This window comes from Pinus tabuliformis, chromosome 7, assembly GCF_031772625.1.
Source record: "Pinus tabuliformis cultivar Carrire ecotype Pingquan chromosome 7, CPIR1, whole genome shotgun sequence".
NCBI classification, from domain to species: domain Eukaryota; kingdom Viridiplantae; phylum Streptophyta; class Pinopsida; order Pinales; family Pinaceae; genus Pinus; species Pinus tabuliformis.
The window spans coordinates 1,351,476,330-1,351,502,068 of NC_142293.1; the positions used below are offsets into that span (position 1 = coordinate 1,351,476,330).

The 25,739-nt window shown below is 37.7% G+C and overlaps 1 protein-coding gene across 1 annotated transcript in view; it reads right to left on the minus strand.

The window, feature by feature from the left end:
• Positions 1 to 306: 306 nt before the first annotated feature.
• Positions 307 to 25,739, minus strand: part of LOC149252564 (serine/threonine-protein kinase VPS15-like) — a 133,294-nt gene continuing 107,861 nt past the window's right edge. The window contains 2 exon segments of the mRNA XM_089459744.1: positions 307 to 1,292; positions 1,397 to 1,496. Of these exon segments, the coding sequence (XP_089315870.1) occupies positions 1,125 to 1,292; positions 1,397 to 1,496 (268 nt within the window). The 3' untranslated portion in view covers positions 307 to 1,124.

Below are 25,739 nucleotides of genomic sequence, written 5' to 3' on the forward strand. Positions count from 1 at the left end.
AGTCTCTAAATGTGTATACATGTGCCTCTGTTTAGATACCCCTTATTAAGGAATCCCACAGAAAATCATCCTACAACAAGAGAACACCCAAATCATAAGTTTCCTCCTCATGTGTGTATCCGTGGATACTTCATACTCTCTCTCTACCTGTTTGCATGTGCCCACATGATTTTTATATAATCTTTCTGAAGTCTCTAAGGCCAGTGACTCAATATTAGCATCAAACAATAGGAAACATTGTGCTCTACATGCCTCGATCAACCATTATATTGAAATAATGTAGGAAAAGCTTACACAAGCAAAATCTTAACGAATATAAAATAATGAATCACAACTTACAAAAAAAACATATAATGTATCCCAGAACAGTCATCTTAAAACAAGATAACTTCCAGATGAGATGGGATTTTCTTATATAGTCTCTAAATGTGTATACATGTGCCTCTGTGTAGATACCCTTTATTAAGGAATCCCACAGAAAATCATCCTACAACAAGAGAACACCCAAATCATGAGTTTCTTCCATGATCTCTGCCTCTTCATGTGTGTATCTGTGGATACTTCATACTCTCTCTCTCTCCACCTGTTTGCATGTGCCCACATTATTTTTATAAAATCTTTCTGAAGTCTCTATGCTTGCAAATGCTCATGCGTGCTCTCTCTTAGTACATACAGCATGATAATAATAGCAGATATTTTATAATGTTTTAAATGGCCAGAAAAACCTGGTGGTAACAATTAGAGATTCCTTATAGATTAAGAAACCTGATTCCGTTCCATGGAATAAATACATCCATAGATTTTCTCTATGTTACAGAACCTTGAAATTTGGATCAGAAGTGTATAACTCTGCAATTTTATCTGCATCTCCTATTTCAAAATCCTCTTTAGCAGCATGTTTCTACAACGAAACAACTGTGTCCCCTGATGAATAGGCCTCTATGACTGAAGTTTTACAGAATTGCAATAATTTAGAATGTAGGCCTCTGTATCCCCTTTAACATGTAATTAATGTCCACAATGTAACAAAAGAATATATTACAGCACCGAGGTACAGGAAAATTGCCGGCTATCACAGAGAAAATTTCCATGATTCTACCCCAGCATATTATAATTAGAAATTGCTACTTCCAAACCTTAACTGCACCATCCCGGCTGCTAGAAATCAAAAGCCTCTGGTTTAGCTGGACCGATGCCATTGACAGGATGCAATCACGATGACAACCTGCAGAGTCTGTTGCAGAAGCTTCAAGGCATGCCTTTGATGTCAACTTGGATTGCCTGTTCACCTCCTGTGGCAGAAGCATACAACAAATTCACCAAATATTGTCAGCACCCTTTTACAAGAACAAAGAAAACATAATTCCCCAACAGATATGACTTATCTTTTTCTCACCTGAATAATCTGTACCCCTTTATTGGATCTCGTATCATAAATTTCCTTCTCTGCCATGTTCTTTGTAGATGGTCCACAGACACAGTAGCTGCGGTCAGGACTGCAACATGAATGAGGTACCCATCATTATCAATATTCTCCACTTGCGGAAACATGTTCAGTCGTGATATAACTGTTGAAATGTGTAACTAGGTTCGGTATTCATAATGTCTATTGTAATCATGATTTTATATATTTGATATTAAAGAGAAAAGAAATTTATTATTGACATTCTTGATGCATGAGTTGTGATATAAATGTTGAAATGCGTAACTAGGTTCGGTATTCATAATGTCTATTGTAATCATGATTTTATATATTTGATATTAAAGAGAAAAGAAATTTATTATTGACATTCTTGATGCATGGGTTTCATGCTCAGGATAAATTTATTTATAGGTCAAGCACCCATTTAGTGCTTCTAGGTTTGTCATAGAGTTATGAAGTCAAAAGAGTCATTGTCATACATGTAAGACTCCTTTGGGCATGTTGTATCTTGTAAAGAAAAAATTTGTATAGTCAAAAGTGTCATAAAGACCCTCCAAGACCTTGTCAAACAAGCAGCAACAAGTCGGCCTTCATAAGATGACAAGTCAGCCTCATGTAGGGCTATTCGACCTAGAAGAGAAGCCTATATATAAGAGACATTGACCTCACTTGAAGGTTATCCAATCATCACATAAGAAGTTCGATCAAGGAAGAGAAAGAGACGAGAAAGAGACCTAAAAGAGCGAAGAAGAAGAGGACTAGAAGAAGGAAAGTAACGAAGTCTTTGAGCATTGTTTTGAGCTATCATCTCCTCACATGTGCAAAGATTAGGGAAACATTACTACAGCAAGACCAAATTGCAGAAAGAAGCTAAGATAGGGCACCAAAAGGTCTACTTTGCAAAGCCAAATTCCCAAGAAGGAAGAACCAATTCAAGCAAAGGACTAAGAGGGAAGAAATCACCACCTTTTCCCACACGTGCAAGAGCTAGGGTTTCTGCAGTAGTCGAAGTTGCAGAAGAAACTGTTGAGGTCGAAGTTGTTGGGGTCGAAGTTGCTGGAGAAGTTATTGGGGTCAAAATTGCTGGAGAAGTTGTTGGGATCGAAGTTGCTGGAAGGAAAGCTCATCAAAGGAAGGTTGACTTGGTCTTGGAGGGGTCTTTGACAAGGGTCTTAGGTCTTGGAATTTGCCATATGAACATACTATAAGAAGAGAAGAATTCTTGTGGGTTTTCCTCTCAAGAGGAGAGGTTTTGGCCCTGGCTTGCAGGGTACATTTTGCCTCCTCTTGTCTATTTGATCTTCATAGTTTGGTAGTTGTTTGATGATAAAAACATAATAATAATTAGGTGAAAGAAGAAGCTAATCAAGTAAAAATACATCACAGGCAGTTATCAAAACAAGAGAAATCAGAAATCACCTAATCTAACTGTATCAGAGCCAAGTTGATAGGAAAATAAGACGCAGCTTGAAGATCATCCACTTGAAAGAAGGATACATAAGGGTCGGGCAAACTAAGGAGCATCAAGGAGGACCATCCATCACATCACAAGGATCATATCATCACAACTCTTGGAAGAAGAAAAAGACCTCAAGAACCCTACCTCCATTGAAAGGAGAACTCTACATTTGAAGCACCTAGGGAAGCCTCCACATTCTACATTATCATCCAAGGAAGGAAGAAGTATTGCCATTATCATCAAAGAAATCAAGGTGATCTCTCTCACATTGAATCCTTGAAGAAGGCAAGTTGAAGATATCATCATCTAGGAGCATCTTCAATTGACGAGCATGTATCTTTATATTTATGTCTGAATCTACTACCAACATGACTTCATTCTGCAAGGAGAGAAACAAACTGGTTGGGTCATCAAATTTCCTTGCATGGAACAAGAGGATAGATTTGATCCTCATAGAGAATGAAGTTATTGAATGTGTTAAGGGTTCAATCTCCAAACCATCTCAAGAGCAACCTCAAGCAACTATCGAAGTATATGAAAGGGGAAATAAGGGCTCAAAGAATCTTCATTGAATCAATCAAAGATTCCCTCATCCCTTATGTAGCAAATTTGAAGAAATTGAAAGACATCTATGAAAAGTTGGTAGAATTGTTTTCTGTAAGCACTGCAGGAAAGTTATCTAAGGATGAAGGGATGTAGAATTGTTTTCTGTAAGCACTGCAAGAAAGGTATTTAAGGATGAAGGGATAGCCTCATATGTTATGAGGGTCTCTCAAATAAGAGATCAACTACAAGAATTAGGAGAAATAATGTCTGATAAAGAAATGACCATCGTTGTGCTCAATGCACTACCTGATGAATAGGGAAACTTTGTATCAAGTATCTATGGAAAGAAGGAAGCCACTCCATTCAGTGAACTTTGGTCATTATGTAAGATTGAAGAAACTAGGTTGAAGGCAAAAGAGCGATGTTGGATCAAATGAACAAGTTCAAGCATATGTTGCCATGGCCAAGAGAAAAGGAAAGTTTGGAAAGTTTGATCCTTGGAAAAAGAGGCAAATTGATATGTCAAAGATACAATGCTATGAGTATAATGAATATGGGCACTTTAAAAGGAATTGTCCCAAACTCAAGAAGGACAACAATAAGAGAAAGGAAATAAATGAAGCTCATGTTACTGAAGAAGTGGAGGAATCAGAGAAGAAGAAATCAAAGGAGTTGGAAGTGAAAGATCTCTACTATGATTGAGATAACCTCCTTCACTTAGTTATTTTTAGTTATGGAAGAGAATAGAAAGCATCACAAGTATGATAGGATGCATTATAGAAAAATAGAGATGACATCATCATAGAAGCATGGAGAAATAGCTAAAGTAGAAAGTCTACATCGTTATAGCAATCATCATGATAGAAATGGCATCTCCATTGAAATCATATAAGGACAACCGAAGTAGCAGTATATATGGTTGGAGGAAAGTCATCCATTGGAATCTTCATTAGACGGTTCACCTCTACTAAGAAGAAGCAAGTACCTCGCACATAGTCCACATTCCACCTTGTGTTGGATCCACTGGTAAGGTATGATGACCAAGATGTGCAACATGTCAAGTTGGTTGAAGTACTTTCATCTTCAAGCAAGGAAAGGAAGTTGCTAGAAGGAAGTCTAAATGACCAAAAGGAGGAAGAGGTATGTATATATTTGATAGATAAAGTCATGTCAACGTAGTTGCAGAAAGAATGGTTGAATGCTCTATCTTATGAGCATGATTAAAGAAGAAGAAACTCTTCCATTAGAATGATGCATGAAGGAATGTAGACAACGTGTCTTTAACTCTTCTACATATTGACAAAATGAAATCAACATAATATGACCTCATGAAGAATATGAGGTGGTTGGCAACTATGGTTCCTATGATGAAGGAACTATATATAGAAGTTCTTGGGAAAGCAATATGTGAAGAAAGGAAGAAGAGTTTGAGAAAGATGCAACTATAGTCACGTAAGATAAGATAAGTGATCAACATCCGATAACTAGAAGAATTAGTTATGGCATCTCCATGGAAGGAGGTATGAAGACCGTGATATGTATATTGCAAAAGAAGAATCTTGGTAAGGAATGTCATGGAGATGGATTCATACATGTGCAAGATGGTGATGTTGCAAGAAGTTAATGTCATGATGAAAGTCCATCATAAAAGGTAACATTGATTTTATGTTCATTTTTATTTTTGAAAACATATGGTTGGGTTAAAACCAATGTTGCACTAATCGTTATCAGGATTAATTCGGCACGGGGAAAAAATCGGAAAAAATCGTAATAATCGGGAAAAAATTGTTTGGTACAAAAATATTCATTTTTTTTCAATTTTTTTAATATCTAAACCATCTACAAGATAAAATAAATACATTGACACATAAATATGATAAAAGATAAAATAAATACATTGACACATAAATATGATAAAAGAACTAATATATAAGATGTTTAATATCATTTCTAGTGCTAAAATCACACATAACAGTGAATCATGTCCTGAATAGTAAGTCCTGACTCCTGAGTCCCAACTCAGCCTCAAAATATCAACAAAAAATATAATAATGTATCTCATATCATGAGTCATAATGTCATATACAATGAAATGAACCAAATAACTAAAGTCTAATACCATTGATTTCCTTTGCCCCTCTAGATGTAGATGTAGGTGGAGTTGGCAATGGACTCTGTTGTGCTCTAGACGCTGAAGAACTAGGAGCTACAGGAGGTAGACCACGTCCTTTACTTGTGACAGGGGTAGCTTGGGTCACCTCCTCATAAAACAAAAACCAAAAAAAAAAAAATCGCGATTTTTTCAAAAAATCGGCAAAGAAAACCCCGATTTTATCTTCTTTTTGAAAAAATCGTCATAAAACGATTTTTACACGATTTTTTGGCGATTAGTGCAACACTGGTTAAAACAGGGCTACCGAAAGAGGGTTGTAGAAGTCACCTACAACTAGTACTCATGAGAATGGATCTAATATCCTAAAAGAAACATGACTTGGAAAAGGTAGTTGTATGAAGGATAACTAGGAAGATCACTTTCCTATGAAGAGAAGGATGACATGACTATTGATCAACACTATGGTTCGTTGAGGAAAGTGATGGAGAAGATTGTTGATGCCCTACGAAGAAGATATAGAAGATGAAGGCTCCATGATGAAGAAGTTGAAGTTCATAACATCGAAAGGAGGAGCCCTACTTGCATTGTGTCTGGAACTTGCTCAAATAGTTCCCCAAAAAGCTGCCTCAGCCAAACTGCCTCACAGCTAGCCATGCTAGCAACAATGTACTTAGCTTCAGTTGTACCCAGTGCAACAAACTTATGCTTTCTGCTAATCCAAGAGATCATGGCAGATCCCAACCTAAAGCAACACCCAAAAGTGTTTTTTCTATCAATAGAGTTACCAACCCAATTAGCATCAGTATATCCATGAAATCTTACATTTTTAGCAATGTATTTCAATCCTAAATTGATAGTCCCATGCAAGTATCTGAGTACATGTTTTGCAACAATTCAGTGGGCATGAAAAGGATCAATCATATATTGACTTAAGTGTTTACAGCAAAGCGTATGCTAGGCCTAGTGTTTACCAGAAACATCAAAGCACCAACAAGTTGTCTATACTCTGTGGGATTTGCCAGATTAAGTCCTGCAACTTTGCCACATAATTTCTTAAAGTTCATTTCCATAGGAGTATGCATGGACTTACATTCTACCATAGCAAATATTTCAAGAAGCTTAACAACATATTTTCCTTAAGAAAGATAAATTTCTCTAGGTCTTTGTCAGACCTCTAAACCTAGAAAGTAATGAATCAAAACAAGGTCTTTCATTTCAAAATCAAAAGCTAACTCCCTCTTACACTGGAGATTAAGAGGTTCTCCTCCTGTCAAGAATAAATCATCAACATACAATACCAAAATCAAAGGTCACCTTGGACTGTCTTGAAGTAGAGGCTTGGGTCTGGACTGCTTCTTGTGAAACCAAGCTTTATCGGATAGCTAGCAATGCGAGCATACCAAGCTCTTAGAGCTTGCTTCAGCCCAAATAAGGCTTTCTTCAGTTTGCATACATGAGATTCCTTGTCATGCTCTTTAAAGCCTTGTGGTTGTTCCAAAAATACCTCTTCCTTGAGGAAGTCATGCAAGAAAGCAGTTTTCACATCCATTTGGTGGAGAGTCCATCCCTGGCTAGCATCTAAGGCAACAACAAATCGAATAGCAGTATGTCGAGCTACAGGTACAAAAATCTCATCATAATTTATTCCCTCTTTTTGAGAGAAACCTCTAGCTACAAATCTAGCCTTGTTTTTCAATACTACCATTTGCACCATGTTTAATCTTAAACAAACATTTGAAAGTGACAACAGATATCCCTTGAGGCCTACGAACCACGTCTCAGACATCATTCTAGATGATGGACTCGTATTCTTCAATCATGGCATCTTTCCAAACTTGTTCTTTTGCAGCTTATTCAAAAGTGCATGGTTCTACCCGAATGATGTTGCTCATGACAACAACATTGAAACCGACATGGCTTCTTACTTTCTCTAAATGTTCCTCTTGGGGCAACATGTTGTTTAACATCTTACAAGGTATCTCACAGCCATAGTGGTCTCTTTTTGGTAGGAGGACCATGAGGTGGAGGATCTAGAGGATCCATGGAACCCATTGGATTATCAACAAGCTTATTCTCAGGTTCCGGTTCAGACTCAAATACAGACTCTTTTTCATTAGCAGCTTGTCTTTCAGCAATGGCAAGAAGAGGAGAGTCTCTTGCTTTTCTAAGAGTTGCATCTTCATCAAATGTTATGTCTCTGCTAAACTTTATAATTCTTTGACTAGGTACATAAATTATATAAGCTTTTGAATTATCACAATAACCAACAAACATACCTTTCTTACCTGAAGCTTCCAGTTTGTTCATTTTATCTTTTGGCACATGGAAGTATGCAAGACAGCCAAAGATTCTCAAATGACTCACCCCAAGCCTTTTACCAATGAAGACTTCTTCTGGAGTCTTATTGTTTAAGGCCTGATGAGGAGTTATGTTTTGCACATAAACATTAGTATTTGCAGCTTCTCCCCACAGAAACTTTGGTAGCTTTTGATCATGCAGCATGGCTCTGACTGCTTCCATAATGATTCTATTCTTCCTCTCAACCACACCATTTTGTTGTGCATTGTACGGCACAGTATTTTTTTCTTTATTCCAGCTTCTTTGCAAAGATCATTAAAATCATTGGAGGTGTACTCTCCTCCATTATCAGATTTGAAAGCTTTGATCAACTTTCCAATTTGATCTTCAATCAGAGTATTGAAATCTTTGAACATGTCAAATGCTTCCCTTTTTTTTTCAAAAAGAATATGCATGTTTTGTGAGAAAAATCATCAACAAAAATCATGAAATACAAGTAGCCACCAAGAGAAGTAACAGGGATAGGTCCACATAAATCAGAATGTATGAGCTGAAGTAACTGACTAGTTTTTATTCTGCTTGAAGGGAATGGTCTCTTTATATGCTTTCCACTTGCACATCCTGAGCAAACTCCTTCACGATCCATTTTGATCTCAAGCAATCCAGAAACCATCTTCCTTACATGAGGAAAGGCTTTGTAGTGTAGGTGAGTAAATCTTTTGTGCCATAGCTCACACTAAAGATCGGTATCATGGGCCAGTGCATGAATGCGTTTTGATCTCAGGCAATCCAGAAACCATCTTCCTTACATGAGGTAAGGCTTTGTAGTGTAGGTGAGAAAATCTTTTGTGCCATAGCTCACACTGAAGATCAGTATCATGGACCAGTGCATGAATGGGTTTACCATTGACTTTGTAAATCCCTTCACATCTTGATCCAAGAGTCAAGATTTCTCTCATACTTGAGTTCAAAGGCCAAGTTAGAACTTTTCCATTAATAAAATAAACTTTCATTTATTTAACTTCTAGAGTAGATATGGATACAAGATTTTTTTTCAAACCAAGTACATACAAAACTTCTTATAGAAAAATAGATTTGTTATCATTTAACTAAAATAAAACTGAACCATAATTGTTAACTTGGTGAGTAGAATTATCTCCAAAGATAACATTAAAATTAGTCTCCATCTCAACTAGATTAGAGTGTTTCTTTGTAACCAGTAAAATGTTTGGAAGTACCACTATCAACTAACCAACTATCCAATGGATCTGCAAAAGAAGAACTAGAAAGAGCAAAAACAAGACAATATTTTGATTGAGTTTCTGTTGCATTAGTTTTATACTTGGATTTCTTGTTTTCTTCAGATGGTATTTTCTTTGATTTTCAAGTGTCTTTTCTATCATTTGTTTTTGAATTTAGGTGTTCTTCTTTTTTTACAGTCACAAGCAAAGTGACCATGTTTTTGACAGTTAAAGCATCTAACTTTTGACATGTCTAGATTCCCTTTATTTGATTTGAAAGCAACTTTCTTTTTATTACCTTTCTTTATCTTGTCATAGGCTGAAAATAAAGTAGGTTCTTTGTCTTCATGATGTGAAATTCTCCCTCGAAGATCACTCTGGCTTCCTCTTGGATACACTTTCCCAGGAGCTCATCAAATGTGGGAATACTGTTGATATTGTTGATGGTGGTAATAAAAGTCTCCCAAATAGGAGAAAGGCCTCCAAGTGCAATCAACATCATTTCTTTGTCGGGTACAATTTCACCAATTATTGATAGCTGATTCCTGATTTTGGTCATTCTTAAGAAGTATGCTTGAACCGTCTCTCTTTTGTTCATTTTGATGTCCTTCAACTGATTCTTCAAAGCAATAATCTAATTCAACTTACTAATTGCAAACATGCCAATTAGTTTGTCATACATTTCTTTAGCTTTTTTCAAGCCAGAAACATAAGTAATGAGATGATCACTAAGAGAATCAAGGATAATTTTTCTAGTTTTGTTTTCACCATCTTTATATTTGGATTTGACAATGACACTTGCACTGTCTAGTGGATCAGCTATTGTGTCTTCAACATACTCCAAAAACTCATGTTCTTCAAGAGTAATATCTACTCCTGCTTCCATGGACCAAAGTTTGGAGCATCATTTAGCTTCTCCTCTATCTTGAAGTAGGACGAAGTAATATTACTCAGAAAACTTTGGCAACGAGTGGGGTCTCTTCAAGTCATCTCTAATCTCCTTGGACTATTCTTCACCAAGGCTCCGATACCATGTTAAAAATCTAAAATTTCTATGCAAAAGTTTAAAATTTTTTTGCAAAAACTTGAAAGTTCTATGCAGAAAATTGAATGTAATCACAGAAAATGAATGTATTTTGCAAGAAAATTGAATAGAACTGAATGTACTTAGCAACAAGTTGAATGTACTTTGCAAAAAATTGAATGCAATTTGCAAAAAGTTGAATGCAGTTTGCAGAAAACTGAATGTAATTTGCAAAAAACTAAATGCACTTTGCAAAAAATTGAATGTTCTATGTTGTTACAATTACTTAGAATGTAGATTTTTTCTTCACAACTTTTTATATCAGAAATTGTAGATAGAACATAAACTTAAGGATCATATGAAGACAGTCAAACACAAATATGGGACACTGATAGTTAGGTCCAATGACCAGCACAAAACCCAAATGATTCTTCTTTTATTAGATTTCTTCAATTGTTCAGCAGAGTACAGAGAGAGAGAATGAGAATGAATAAAGTCATCAATGTCTGATCAACTTACAACTAAAGTGCTCCTGCTCTTTGCTTGAAGATCTCCTCCTCTTGATTAGTCCTTCACACTTGCTCCAACTCTTTCCTTGTTCTTACTCTTTACTTGCTCTCACACTTCTCTTGCACACACTCAACACTAGCTCTACTTCTTCACAATGAATGTGTTACTTTCAACTCTCACTTGTTCTTTCTTAAAAATATGAGAAAGGAGAGGAGATACAAAATGAATTCAAGCCTTGAGCCAACAATAGGAGAATTGAATTCCATGAAGGAGGAGTTACTTGAAAAGAAGTGTAACTCATTCCAAGAATAGAGAGAGAGGTACACATGTCTTGAGGAGTTACAATTCGAATTAGGGGGAGAGAGAGTTACACTTAGACATGAGAGAATATTTGGTGAGTTACAAATTGAATTGAATGAGGGAGTTACAAGTGAATTGGTGAGGGAGACTTATCTCTTAAGTGTGGAGTTACAATTTTATTAGAGGTTCAATTTGCAAGAGATTCTCAATTTAATTTACTTATTTCATAAGAGAATTCATTTTAATTAAAAGTGAATGACTTTAAACTATTTTATAAATAACAGTATCATAATAATAATACTAGTAAAGATAAAAATATTAGTTTTTTACTTGTATAATCATGATTGATTTGATTTTAAAGTGGATTCGATATGTCGATATCACCTTTGATCACTTAGACACGACTTTCTATTTTTGAAATGTCTTTTCCAAATTGAGATGTGACTTACTATTTTTGAAGAGTCATATTAAAATTATTAAAAATTGTTAAACACACATGGACAGCAAGAGAGATATGAAAGATAAAACATGCAATACATTTTTTATTAACATGAGATATACATTTATAGTACAATACGTGACTCTTGGGTTTCAGATCCCAAGGTCTCTTGGACTGCTTTGGTCTATTCGGCTTCCACACTAACCCATTTAGGATTAGGTGTCCAACATTCCCCCCCTTAATCCGAAGGGTTATGTATGAGTCCAAGAAGAGCGCTGTAATACAAAATGTGCAAAAAATGCATGGCAGCACTAGGCTGAATGTGCTCTATGAAATGTTCGTATAAAGGGCAGTGGTTTAAGGATGACCACCAACACTGGAACGCTTAGTGCAGTTCCCGGAACTCTTCCAAAACTGGCAAGAAGCTGGAGTCTTCTGCTAGAGGAAGTGCTCCTATTGTTTTCAAGAGGGAAACCTTCAACCATGAAAGGGAGGCCTCACCTCGCATAAAAGGTAAAACTTCAACCTGAAAAGGGAAGTCTCAACCTGTGATGGTTTAAGGATAACCAACAACTCTGGAATGCTTAATGCAATTCCTAGAACTCTTCCAAAACTGGCAAGAAGCTGGTGTCTTTTGCTAGAGGAAGTGTTCTCAATTGTGTTCCTGGAATTCTTCCAAAACTGGCAAGAAGCTGAAGTCTTCTGCTAGAGGAAGTGTCCCAGATTGCCAACTGAAGGCATGTTCAGGGGCATCTTTTCTTCTAGCTACAACTCTGAATCTGGTATGGCAGGTTGTGGCTCAGGCTCGCTTGATGTGGCTTTGAAGCTTGTAGATGACCATCATTTCCCCCCCCGTCAGATACAAGGTGAGATGATGGAGAAAACTCAACTGCAAGACTGTTCAATATTCTGGAACAAGTTCTGACATGTGTTTGGAATATCTTCTTGGCTGTTGATGCCCATTGCCAAGAAGCGATCCATCCAAAATGAATTTTTGTTCTTGCAAGGTGTTTGTTGCTGAAGCATCTGTGTGAAGAATGGCTAGTTTTATGACAGTGCTTACATGGATGAAGATCAAAACAGTGATCTTTCAGATGGCCAACTCGATCACAGTGTTGGCATTTCACAATCTGTTGTTGTTGTTGTTGCTGTGGAAGAGGGGCAGAGTCTGGAACAGCTGAAGCTGAACTGTCATGAGGAGCAGGTGAACTATCATGAATGAATCCAGCACTTTGAAACTGAATGGGCTTTGAGTAGTCTGGAATATGAAAGGACAAGTCCTTGTCATATCCAAGACTAGTTCTGTGCTTGTTGTGGACAAGCTGTTCCCAAGGTCTGATGATGGGCTTGGGAAGTGCAGACTGAGTTTCTGCATCTGCATGCAAATCTGTTTTCGTATTAGGCACTGAATTTGCAACATTAATGTCTTGTTGTTTATGGGAGTCTGTTTCAATTTTCTGAACAGAAACAGGTTCAGAATGATGACTCCACTGCTGTAATTCTTCTTGCTGGAATTGAGATTCAAGCTGTAAAAAATCAATCTTTTCATGTACATCTTGTAAACAACTATGAATATTGACGAGAAAATCTTTGCTGATTTTGACTGTATTATCTATAGTAGAGAGTATTAGATTGTTCAGTAACTCTAATATTTCATCAATTGGAACCATTTTTCTTCAGCAAAATTTTACTCTCTTTTGAGAAACGACTTTCTTGTCCAACAAATATCTTTGCCCAAATATGCTCCTTTTAGAGCTTTCAAAACTTTTAAAAGAATTCTAGCTCTCCTCTGCGAGGATCTCAAAACAATATCAATAAAGACAATAAAGACTCCAAACAATATCACTATCAATTACTCTTGTTACTCAACCCTCCAATTGTTTGAGACGCATGGAAAGTCGATAAACATAAAATGATTCGACTAAGGAAATGGTTATTGAAAAGGCAATACCCTTGACTGAGCTCCAAAGGCCGAACTTTGACCAAGAAGAGATGGAGTGCTTCCAAATGTTGTGCTGCTCCCAAATTCTGGAGTAGATGCAGCACCAAATGCTGGAGTCGATGGACCAAAAGCTGTAGTGCTCCCAAAACCAAAGGAAGGAGTAGTGGAAGCCCCAAAAGCAGGTGTAGTTGTTGACCCAAATGTACGCGTTGAAGTAGATCCAACTGCAGGTGTTGAAGTAGATCAAACGCAGGTGTGAGAGTTGAACCAAAAGCAGGTTGACTACTTGCACCACAAAGTTGACTCCCAAAAGCTGGTTGCGTTTGTCCAAAAGTGCTTCCAAAAGGACTTGATTGAGCGGGACTTGGTGATCCAAATCCTCCAAATGCAAGCTTTTGTTCAAATGCAGGTTTTTCACCAAATGGAGTAGACGTCGTAGAACCAAATGTGAGTGTCGTTGATGCGAGTTTCTGGACAGCAAGAGAGATTAGTTCTGCAACTCCTGATTTTGTCTATGTAATCCTAGGCACTCTGTTGATTGCGATCATAACCACTTTGAAAGGATTCACCCTTGAGTAGCAATAAATTACGAATATCAGATATTTGTTCGTTATTCTCTGCGTTGATGACTACTGACGGTTGGTGCGTGAAGGCATAGCAAACCAACCCATGCTTCATTGAATCCTTAACGTGATGGTCACATACGTGTCTTAGGCACCAGACTCTTTATGTTGATCGAAGTTTCTTCTGTCAACTTCGATTCTTAACAATCTGCTTTTGGTCTTACGCAGGCAGGGCTGGCAGATGCAAGTGGCGATATCTCACACTGTTGATCGAAGTTTTTCTTCCAGCAACAGATCTTTATCTCTGCAACCAACAACATTCATCAACGGATCTCTGCAACCACAGTGTTCATCAACGAATCTTTGCAGTTCATTAAGGGTGTGGGGCTATCTTGGCCACTCTCCTTTCTCGACGACAGAGAATTTTTTTTTTTTTTTTGGCTTCTATTCAATGTGACAATTAATCCAGCGAGCACAGCTTCAACATGCAGGGGTTTTCCAAAACAACGGTTTCAATTTTTTCTGCAGCAGCAGCTTCTTGTTTGACTAGCGGCTTTAAACAAAACGATTTCCTTTTTTTTTCTCCAGCGGCAGGCAGCTAGACCCTTTCACTTCAGGGTTCTCTGCAGCGGCAACAGTCAAGACCATCAACGCATTTTCATTCTGACTGACAGCTTAATTTTGACTTCATGCATAAAACGACTGTGTCTTTTCTCATAACGAGCGGATCCTTCATAGCAACTTGGCGGCTGTTGTTTTCTCAACTTCGCCCTTCAACAATCCGTAACCTTGTAACCTGCAATCATGCATAGCGCATTTTCATTCCGGCTTTGTTCAAATGACTGTTGCGTCCTTCAATGTACAACGATTTCCTTTCTCAATGTCAATAGGCCAGACCACCGTATGTCGGCCAGACGATCGAACTTGCGGCGTAGCTGAGGCTGTCACCAATACTAACCACCGGGCTAACAAAATATAGACCCGTAGACTGCAACTGGTATCCCTGCCGTCGCTTGGATTCAAAAAACTCAAAACTCGATCCAACTCCCTGCCGTCGCTCTCACCCTTGTTCGTAGCTCAGCTCAAGCATTGATGCGTTGTGCAACGGTAAGATATGGCGTTTTGTAGACGATGGAGACCAAATGCAATATTTCCGTTAAAAATCTAGGAGTCACGGGATTTGATCACAGAACTGCACCACGCTTTCCTTCTGCTTGAGCGATGGAGATGGACCTGGAACAGCCCCAAGGATCGAGGGATCCAACCTCCCCTCCTCCTCTCACTCAGCTCAAGGATGAAATGTCATCTGGAATGTTGAAGGACCTCTCAAAAACAGACCTCATCTACAGGTTTCAAGGAGGCTTCTGCCCTCAGTTTAAGGAATTTCTAGTATGGAATCTGGATGCGGAAAATTAGCTGGAGGATCGGAACCTTTTCCCGCATATATTTTTTTGCTCAAGGGGATTCATTTTCTTACTTTTTGATACCATTGAGTCTCGGAATATCTTCTTCGATGGTCGCTGGACTTGGACGCAGTGGATTCTATGCAAAGATGAAGGGGGTCACTGGTCTTGCACGAGCAAGGTCCGCGTGCTGGACATGAAACTCTGGCACCCCAAATTCCTAACCAATTGGAATGGGTTCACGCGGTTGGGGCGTATGCTCGTTTGCTCCAAGGTCATATCAACAGCAGCGTTAAACAACGTTCAAAATTCCAAAACGTTCAACACAAAGCCACAATTTTCAATTGAATCCGCACTGACATAGTATGCAACAGGCGCAGTTACCAAGTCAGAGACGTTTATGAATGAGTGAGAGAGCTGAACAGTCAGAGACGTTTTATGAATCAGTGAGAGAGCATGAAACGTTTATGGACAGAGAGCGCAGGTAAAAATATGGTAGACAGACATGTCAGAAGAACCGCTTGGATAGTGCTGGCAGTGTCAGGAGCAGCTAAAATTTAGCTAAAGAAATATTCATGAAGTTTATGGCAGAAATAAACTGCATAGAGAGGCCATAAAACAAATGGCTCAAATTAATTTGCAGGGCAGGAATACGCCTGCTCTGATACCATGTTAAACACACATGGACAGCAAGAGAGATATGAAAGATAAAACATGCAATACATTTTTTATTAACATGAGATATACATTTATAGTACAATACGTGACTCTTGGGTTTCAGATCCCAAGGTCTCTTGGACTGCTTTGGTCTATTCGGCTTCCACACTAACCCATTTAGGATTAGGTGTCCAACAAAAATGAAATTTTATTATAGGAGATTCAAACAGAACTGAGAGATATGATTTCTTCTAAGAGAAAATCATCCCTGAGCTGCCAAATTTTAACAAAGAGGATACCTTGTGCTCCTTAGAAGAGGATTCAATGTAGAGCCATCCCCCCAATAGAAACTTGAAATATCCAAGTGTCTCCCATTGGGGAATTACAAGGCATACGTAAATGTTTCAGGTAACCCATGTGACATGTGGACATTGTCTCAAGCAAGACCAAGTGTAACCCCACAAACGAAATCCCTCTTTTCCCAACCACTAACTTTTTTCAAAATCTTTTCTCTTTTTTCTTGTTTATTTGATGCAATCGGGGACTTAAATTGAATCCTCTTAAATTAGATTGCAAAATTCAAATTCAGATGGCTAATGATTTCACATCTAGCAAATTAGACTTGACTTTTCTTGCAAACAACTTCCTTTCATTGTTATATTCTAAGTCGATTTGCTCATGTTCTCTTGGTTTGGTAACAATGACGTCTTGAAAGAGAATCTAGAGATTAAATTAAATTGAAACCTTCACTAGAAAAACAATATGAATATTAGGTCCAATTTCTAACCTCTTTTTTGCTGGTGTAAATCTCCATAAGGGGCTTAACAACAAATTTGAACATTTTCTTATTGCTGTAATAAATTGGACATGATTTGTTACTGTGCGACCTGTGGTTCAATGCCTTCATATTTTAATTACACCTGTTGAAATACCTTTATTCTTTGCTGGTTTTGATGCCTCAACAGTCTAAATCCTGTTCGTGATTTGAAGTGAAATCTAAATGCACAAGAAATGCTTCTCTAAGAGGAACTCATACTCCAGGCATTAAGCACACTTATGAACTTTGTTTATGTTTTCAGTGGTGGTTTATGGATAGTACCTGAAGTAAATCCAAGTCAAACACATTAATTCTAAAGCACATAAATTACATGCAATATTCTCATCTCTATGGATAAAACTTGTTCCATGGCATTATTCACCTTTCCTGTGCAATTTACAGCAATGGTTCATTTTTTTGGATATGATTTCTAAATTTGGAATATAACAGCTGGGTATATTATATCTAAACTGTGACTTCACTATTGAGCTCAAGGATTAACTTTCAAACGAGCTAATTAATTTAAGCTTGGGATACGATTATTTCCTGATCTCTGTAAAGAATCAGACTGGTATTGACCATATTTATCATGTTCACCTTACCGATATGATCACGGGTTTATAAACATTTTTTACACTCATTAAATCGAAATCTGCAGTATGGAATTGATTTTATCCTCCTCTTTTGCTTCAATACAACATTACTAACAGCACTTGCTTGTGAATGGTAGATGCACTTTTTGAGTTATAACTCTGGAAGTAAGCATTGAAGCACTATCTTGTGATTGAAATTCACACTAAAGTTGTACAGTTGACTTTACATTTCCAGCATATCTTGTGGATGATTCACACTTGTTATCATATCTCAAATCCCCATTTTCTATCATATATAGCTGCTGGTAATCATTTGTGGAATTGTAGCATATGATGACACTTTGCTTACACAAATACTTTGAGTTGATCTAATAAAATCAATTTCACTCACTACATCACATCTTTTATGGGCAATTTGATTGGTTGGATTAATGACATAAGTAGATTAACTTAAGCTAAAACCACTAGCACATTACAATGTTTTGGCTAGGTTGACTTTACCGACACGGACTTGGGCTAGGGTTTATTGAAAAATGTGTAACTAGGTTCGGTCTTCATAAATATGAAATGTATTTTTGATTCTTGTATATTGTAAAATAAAAGAAAAATTATTATTGTTATTTTGAAGCAAGGGCTTCATTTTCAAGGTATTTTATTTTAGAGGTCAAGCACCCATTGAGTGCTTCTACAGTTTGTTCTAAGTCAAGAAGTCAGAAGAGTCATTCTCATTTGTTGAAGACCCCATCAAGCACATTGTAACTTGTAAAAAGAATTATTTTTGTATTTAAATATGTCAAAATACCCTCCAAGACCAAGTCAGCCTGCCAGCTAAGAAGTCAGCCTATTTTGAGGAGCCTCGTCCACCTTAGAAGCCTATATAAAGGAAGGAACTTGACATCCCTTGGACACACATTCACTTCTCATCATCTAAGCAAAGAAGAAGAGCAAGCAGGCTAGCGAAGAAGGAGAAGGACGAAGCAAGAAGTTTTTGGGCTAATTCTCTCTCACACATGCGAAGAAGAGCTAGGGTTTGCTGCTTCAAGGCCGAAATTCTCAAGTTGCTAGAAGAAGATCGAAGTTGCTGGAAAAGGAGCCTATTAGGTCACTCTCTAGCACTAGACAAGTCAAGCGAAGCTGCTGGGAGGCCTTGGAAGGTTAATTTTCGCTCACACATGTGGAAGCAGTGGCAGTGGCAGGGGCCAAAAATTTCAGACCTGCAGTAGAGGCTGAAAATCTAAAGATGGGGATCGAAGTTGTGTTGCTGGAAGAGATTTGACTGGGTTTGACTTAGCCAAAGGAAGCACATCATCAAGAAGTTTGGACTTGGTCTTGGAAGGGTATTAGTCTTGGTCTAGAGGTTTTGGAATTCGTCAATGGAAGAATCTATAAGAAGAGAAGAGATTTACGGGTTTTCCTCTCAAGTGGAGAACTTGTAAAAAGAATTATTTTTGTATTTAAAAATGTCAAAATACCCTCCAAGACCAAGTCGGCCTACCAGCTAAGAAGTCAGCCTGTTTGAGGAGCCTCGTCCACCTTAGAAGCCTATATAAAGGAAGGAACTCGACCTCCCTTGGACACACACTCACTTCTCATCATCTAAGCAAAGAAAAAGAGCAAGAAGGCTAGTGAAGAAGGAGAAGGACAAAGGAAGAAGTTTTTGGGCTAATTCTCTCTCACATGTGCAAAGAAGAAGAGCTAGGGTTTGCTGCTTCAAGGTCGAAATTCTCAACATGGTATCAATAACTAAGGTTGCTTAAGGGCATGATGAAGATATCTTCTACATTGAAGAAGTGTACAAGGGTAGCAAACAATCTTAAGGAGGACATCAAAGAATTATGGGATCTCTTATTCTCTCTTAGGAAGGATATGACTGGGACATCTTCATAGGATGAAGGATTTTTCTCAACACTTACTCACATTTGAAGATGAAAATATTTGGGTGATCGACAATGAAGCAACTAACACAAGCAACTAAAAACATTGTCAAGAGGAAAATCTTCTTACTCCGTTGAGCTTGGTGACAAGAAGAGCTATTCTTTGAGAGAAATTGGATCAATCTCGCTAGAGCTGGAGAATGGAGGCAATATTCATCTCAACCAATGTGGAAAAAGTCGAAGTCGGGATTCAATCGGCGAGGGTCTAAAAGTTGAAAAAGTCGTTGAAGTCGGAAGTTTTTTGAAAAAGTCGGCAAAAAGTTGGAAAATTAAAAAAAAAATACAAAATATTCATTTTTAAAAAAATCCAGACTTTTTCAATAAAATCCGGACTTTTTCAATAAAAAATTGTTAAAGAAACTACCTCATTCACGATTTTTTGGAAGAAGTCCCGATTTAATCCCGACTTTTTCGATTTAATCCCGACTTTTCAACTGGGAAAAAATCAACAAAAAATCGGCCGATTTAATCGGCCAGCAAAAAAAATCGTGTTTCGGGGATTTAATCCCAATTTTTTCCGACTTTTTCCACACTATTCTCAACAACATCTTATTTGTTCCAAGTTTTCATAAGAATCTACTTTCCATTTCATGTCTAGAAGATAAGGGAGATAGTATTGCTTTCTGTTAAAATTGGCAACTAGGGAAAAATTCCTCTTTGGATAGTTGATTCGATCGAAATGATTATTGTATTGAACAATGTTACTAGACTCGAAATCGACAATAAATCGGCGAGGCAAAAGAGCAAAGATTTTTAATAAAATCGGGGAAAATTCGAGAAAAAATCGGTGAATTCAATAAACTAAGATATACACATAATTGAATTAAAAAAAAAAAAAAAACATTTTTCATTGGTATTCAATAAAGCCATGTCCAAACAATGCATAATATCAATAGATCTCCAAAATATCATGAATGAATAAGTATCTCATATATTTATGAGTCTAAACACAATCCAAAGTACTAAGTCCTGACTCCTAACCTGTGACTACATAGAACCTGTGACTGCGTAGAACCAGAAGCATCTGCTTCTAGAAGTTTATAAAATATTACATACTAATCAGTAAAAAAGTAGTAACTGAAATATCTTCATTGTTGCTGAAATGATACGATAATGGTTTGCTATTGAAATCTCTGGCAGAGCACAAGTTGAAGCTACATTGGAGCACACTGCACACTATGCCTCTATTACACTATGACTCTATTACATGGAGTAAATTGAAACTGAAACCATGCCTCTATTACCTTCTCGACATATAAGTTGTAGGCTTGAGCAGTGAGAAGTCAGTTACCGACTGACTTTTAATTTTTAACCTAACTAAACTACGTAGCGAAAACTGTGGGAACCGTAAAAGGTAAAACTTGTGCTCGCCAAATTGAGGGCTGAAAATCACCTCAATCGCAATTAATCGATGAGTCGCAAGTCAAACTCACGTTAACTACGAGTCAAACTCGGTCAACATGAGTTTAACTCGCCCAGAGTTGAATCAGATCATTTGAAGGAAGAGCAGAGTTTGACTCGTGATTAATCGCGAGTGATCGAAGATTCATGTTTCACTGGTATTGAATTCCTCTTTTCAAGAGGACCAAAATCGCCCTAAAGATCATTAAATTTGGAAAATTGGAAATATGTTTTTGAGGTCAAGCCCACACATGTGCAAATTGTCAACGTCGGCCACATCATCATGTAGGCTCATGAAGCCCAATGGACATGTCTGTTGACCCTCAACGACTTGTATAAATAAGAGAGACTTCCAACCTCATTTGGCACATCATCAACTCATCTTCTTCTTCTCTCTCCTCATCTGATTGATTCATACAGCGTATTGGACAACTCTTCTTCTCACACGTGTGGCTAAAAAAGAGGACAAATTACAAGGCCGAATTCCAAGATCTGTTGCATGGTTTGACCAACGTTGACCAGGGCTATTTTGACCTCCTTTGAATGTGTTTTTTGTGCTAGAATTTCTATTTTGAAGGGCCGTATTAATTGGCACAAAAACCGAGGTGTTATGGGCATGTTGACTGGGCTAACGACAAACTTGACTCCAGGCTTGAAGTCGAGACTTTGACCAAGTTTGACCATTGTTTTAATGATTGTTTTGGGCTGACTTTGACCACCTAAGAAGGCCGAGTTTGACTAGGTATGACCGAGATGCATTGTGGATGGTTTGTTGTTGCTTTGACCAATGTTGACTTTCTAGTTAGGGTTGTTCATTGCTGCAAGAAAATTTCAAATTTGGCAAGGCCAATTTGATCATCATTTGGCAAGTCAATTTTGACTTTATTGTACTCTCTCTCTGTTGAACATTTGATATTTATAATAAGAAGAATTAATCAAAGGGTTGTCCCCATCTTGGGGCTTTTCCCTAGCATTTGCCAAATCTGGTGTTCTCCTGTCTTGGCTTGTCTTCTGCATTTTTTTATATTTATAATATGAAGAATTAATCAAAGGGTTTCCCCATCTTGGGGCTTTTCCATAGCATTTGCCAAATCTGGTGTTCCCCAGTCTTGGCTTGTCCTTTGCATTTTATTGTTCATGTTCTATCTACAGTTATTGTCAATGTGATTTATGGTTACTATGATTGCTATTGGAAAACTAAATTGGAAATTGTCATTGGGTTGTTAAAAGAACATTGAAGTAATTGTGCAAAGCATAGAACATACCATTGTTAACTAAAATTAACATGGTATCAGAGCCCAAGTGAAGAGAAAGCCCAAGCAAGAGAGAGAAAAGCAACCACTAAGAGAGATTTGTTGGACAAGACTATTGGAAAAGTCTCAATGGTTTCTACATCTTACTTCAAGACTGAGGATAAGCTCGATGACAAATCTGACTATCATGTATGGAAAATGATTTTGGACCTGACTTTGGAGGAGCACGAAGTATTGGACCATATGCAGGGAAAAGTGTTGGAGCCTCCTTCAAATGCACCACCTGCTGCTAAGACGAAGTATAGAAAAGGCGAGGTCAATGCAAAGAAAATTTTGATTGACTCCATTCAAAAGCATTTGGTTGCATATATTTCTGATTTGGGAACCTCTAAGGAGATATATGATAAGTTGGTTGGGATGTTCAAAGTGAATAATGCAAATCAAATCCTCTTTCTCAAAAACAAGTTGAAGGATATCAAGATGGATAAAGGGGATTCTATCCAATCTTACCTCATAGGAATAACACAAATCAAGAATAACCTACTATCTATTGGAGAAGTTATTGCTGACAGGGAGATCACTCATTGCACTCGAAGGTCTTTCAAGACCATGGAATGTATTTGTCACCACTATTCTCAACAATGACAGGATACCTAGATACCTAGTTTCGATGAGTTATTGACTGAGGAGACTAGGATGATGAAGAGAGACAAGCCCTCAAATGGAAATGAACATGCTGCCTTCTTGTTGAAGGAAATATAACTAGGTTCGGTCTTCATAAATGTACTTTTGATATTTGTACTTATTCAAGAAAAGAAATATTATTTTTATAGTATATGGCAATGAGTTTCTTGCTCATTGAAATAGGTCTAGCACATGTTAAGTGTTATAAGTGAGCCAAATAGTCAAAAGGAAATGTTGAAGGCCTCAAGGGCATGTTACACCATGTATGATTATGTATTAAAGTCAAGAGAATACCTCCAACCAAAGTCAAGTCTCCTCCTATGCAAAGGCACCATCAAAGAAGCTCCTTCAAGCATGTTACACCACCATAGAAACCATCCGAAGTCTGCTCAACAAGTCGGCCTACAAACAGTTAACATGTCGGCCTTCTAGTCAGCCTAAAAGGAGGTACGGTCCTCTATAAATAGAGGTTGTCCACTCCATTACAACGCAATCAAGAGCCCTGAAATCTGAGGGAATAAGAGGCTAAGAAAAAGGATGAAAAGGAGGTCTTCTAGGGCAGCGAAAGAAGAGATAAAGAAGTCGAAGATTAAGCATTGTCTCTAGGGTGAACACACAGCCACACGTGCAAAAGGGGAAGGGTCTTCCTGCCATAGCAGCAAAAACTCATTGTTGTCATATCTATCTAATTGGACTAGGAAACTACACCTATAAGGTCTCCCAATCAAGCGAAGGAGAAGGACACTCAAGTGAAGGAAGAAAAGAGCTTACCATATAAAGGAAGTCGCCACACGTGCTGAAATCTAGGGCTGCAAGACGGTCATATCAAGGAAGAAAGAGCTCATTTGGTCAAGTAGAAGGAAGGGATCATCACAAGAAAAGGGACTTATCAAAAGGTGTCTCTTCTAGAGCAAGTGCAACAAGGTCTATCAACAATTGAGAGAAGAACGAAGTGTCAGAAGGAGGTCGAAGTGTCGGAAGGAGGAAGTGCCGAGGGAACAAAGTGACGGAAGGACTTGACTTGTGCTTGGAGGATATTCAAGTCAGGGATCTAGGGTTTGGCATTGATCAATAAGAAGCTTCAATAAGAGAAACTTACTAAAGGGTTTTCCTCTCAAGAGGAGAGAGGTTTTCGCCCTGGCAGAGAACCAACATATTGTGTTCTTGTTCTTATGTTTTGGTAGAAGTTTGATGAAGTACACACACATGCATTAATAATAAGAAGAAGATTAAGCTAACAAGAAAAAGTAAAAAGACTCCACAAATTGTTATCAAGTAACAAAGAATCACACTACACTTATTTGCCCTAGATTCTTCAACATGGTATCAGAGCTAAGGTGACACATCAAGAAAAGGGCAACTCAAGAACACTCATCAAGGAAAGTCATCTACAAGGTTGAAGCATCAAGCCAAATTTACTCAAGGAAAAGAAGGCCTATCACCTATCATTCACCAAGGAAGACTGCATAGCAAGAAGAAGAGCCTTACATAAAGGCACCTACAAAGAAGAGCAGATTGAAGCAAGACCTACATCAAGCTACAAGTCATCAAGCAAGTTCACTTGGAGAAGGCAACTTGAAGAACATCAAGATCCTAGGAAGGTAAGCCATCAAGTCTTCAAGTTGAAAGCAAATCCACTACATCTCAAAATCTATCAAGTAAGTACATGTCCCCTTCTGAATATACATCAATGTCTTTTTGCAAGGAAAGCAATAAATTGGTAAGTACCAATAACTTTCTTGCATGGAAGAAGAGGACTGATTTATTTCTCAAGGAGAATGAACTTCTAGAACATGTCAAAGGAAATATCACTATCCCTACTAAGGAACAAACTCAAGCCTTAGATAAGTACAATAAGGATGAGACAAGAGCTCAAAGGATTCTGATAGAATCAATCAAAGACCCTCATTCCTTATGTCTCTAAATTTGAAACATCAAAAGAAATTTATGATAAGCTAGTAGAGCTATTCTCAGTATCCACAACTGGAGAAGTAATATCTCTAAGGAATGAATTATACAAGACGAAGATAACAAAGGAAGGAATAGCTCCCTACTTCATGAAAATCTCTGAAATGAGAGATCGACTTCAAGAGCTTGAGGGAGTTATGTCTGACAGGGAGATGACAACAATAGTACTCAATGCTCTACCTGAGGATTGGGGCAACTTCACATCAAGCATATATGCCAAGAAGGAAGCAACCACACTAAGTGAAATGTGGTCTCTATGTAGGAGAGAGGAAACCAGACTTAAAGCAAAGGAATATGTGGGATCAAAAGAACAAGCATTTGATACCATGGCCAAGAGAAAGGGAAAATTTGGCAAATTTGGTCCACGAAGAACAAACAACAAAGACATGTCTAAAATCCAATGTTTTGGATGCCAAGAATATGGACATTACAAAAGGGATTGTCCTAAGCTTAAGAAGGACAACAACAACAAAAGAAAAAGGGAAGAAGCTCACATGACTCAAGAGGTGAAAGAAGAAGAAAAGAAGCAAAAGAAGGAAGATCCTTCGGATCTCTACTATGACTAGGTCAAACTCTTTACTTCAAATCTTCTTTCAAAATTTTGAGTAGGATACGAGTACATAGGAATAGAATAAAAATTGCTTAGCTAGAAACATCTTCTAGAATCTAGAAGCATGAAGTACATGGAGTTCTAGATACTCGTGTAGGAAGAACATTTATAAATAAGAACAAAATGCATGGATGCATGTCTGACAAGATGACAACAATAGTACTCAATGCTCTTGAGGATTGGGGCAACTTCACATCAAGCAAGAAGTATAGGAGAGAGGAAACCAGACTTAAAGCAAAATGTGGGATCAAAAGAACAAGCATTTGATCCAAATTTGGTCCACGAAGAACAAACAACAAAGACATGTCTAAAATCCAATGTTTTGGATGCCAAGAATATGGACATTACAAAAGGGATTGTCCTAAGCTTAAGAAGGACAACAACAACAAAAAAAAGGGAAGAAGCTCACATGACTCAAGAGGTGAAAGAAGAAGAAAAGAAGCAAAAGAAGGAAGATCCTTCGGATCTCTACTATGACTAGGTCAAACTCTTTACTTCAAATCTTCTTTCAAAATTTTGAGTAGGATACGAGTACATAGGAATAGAATAAAAATTGCTTAG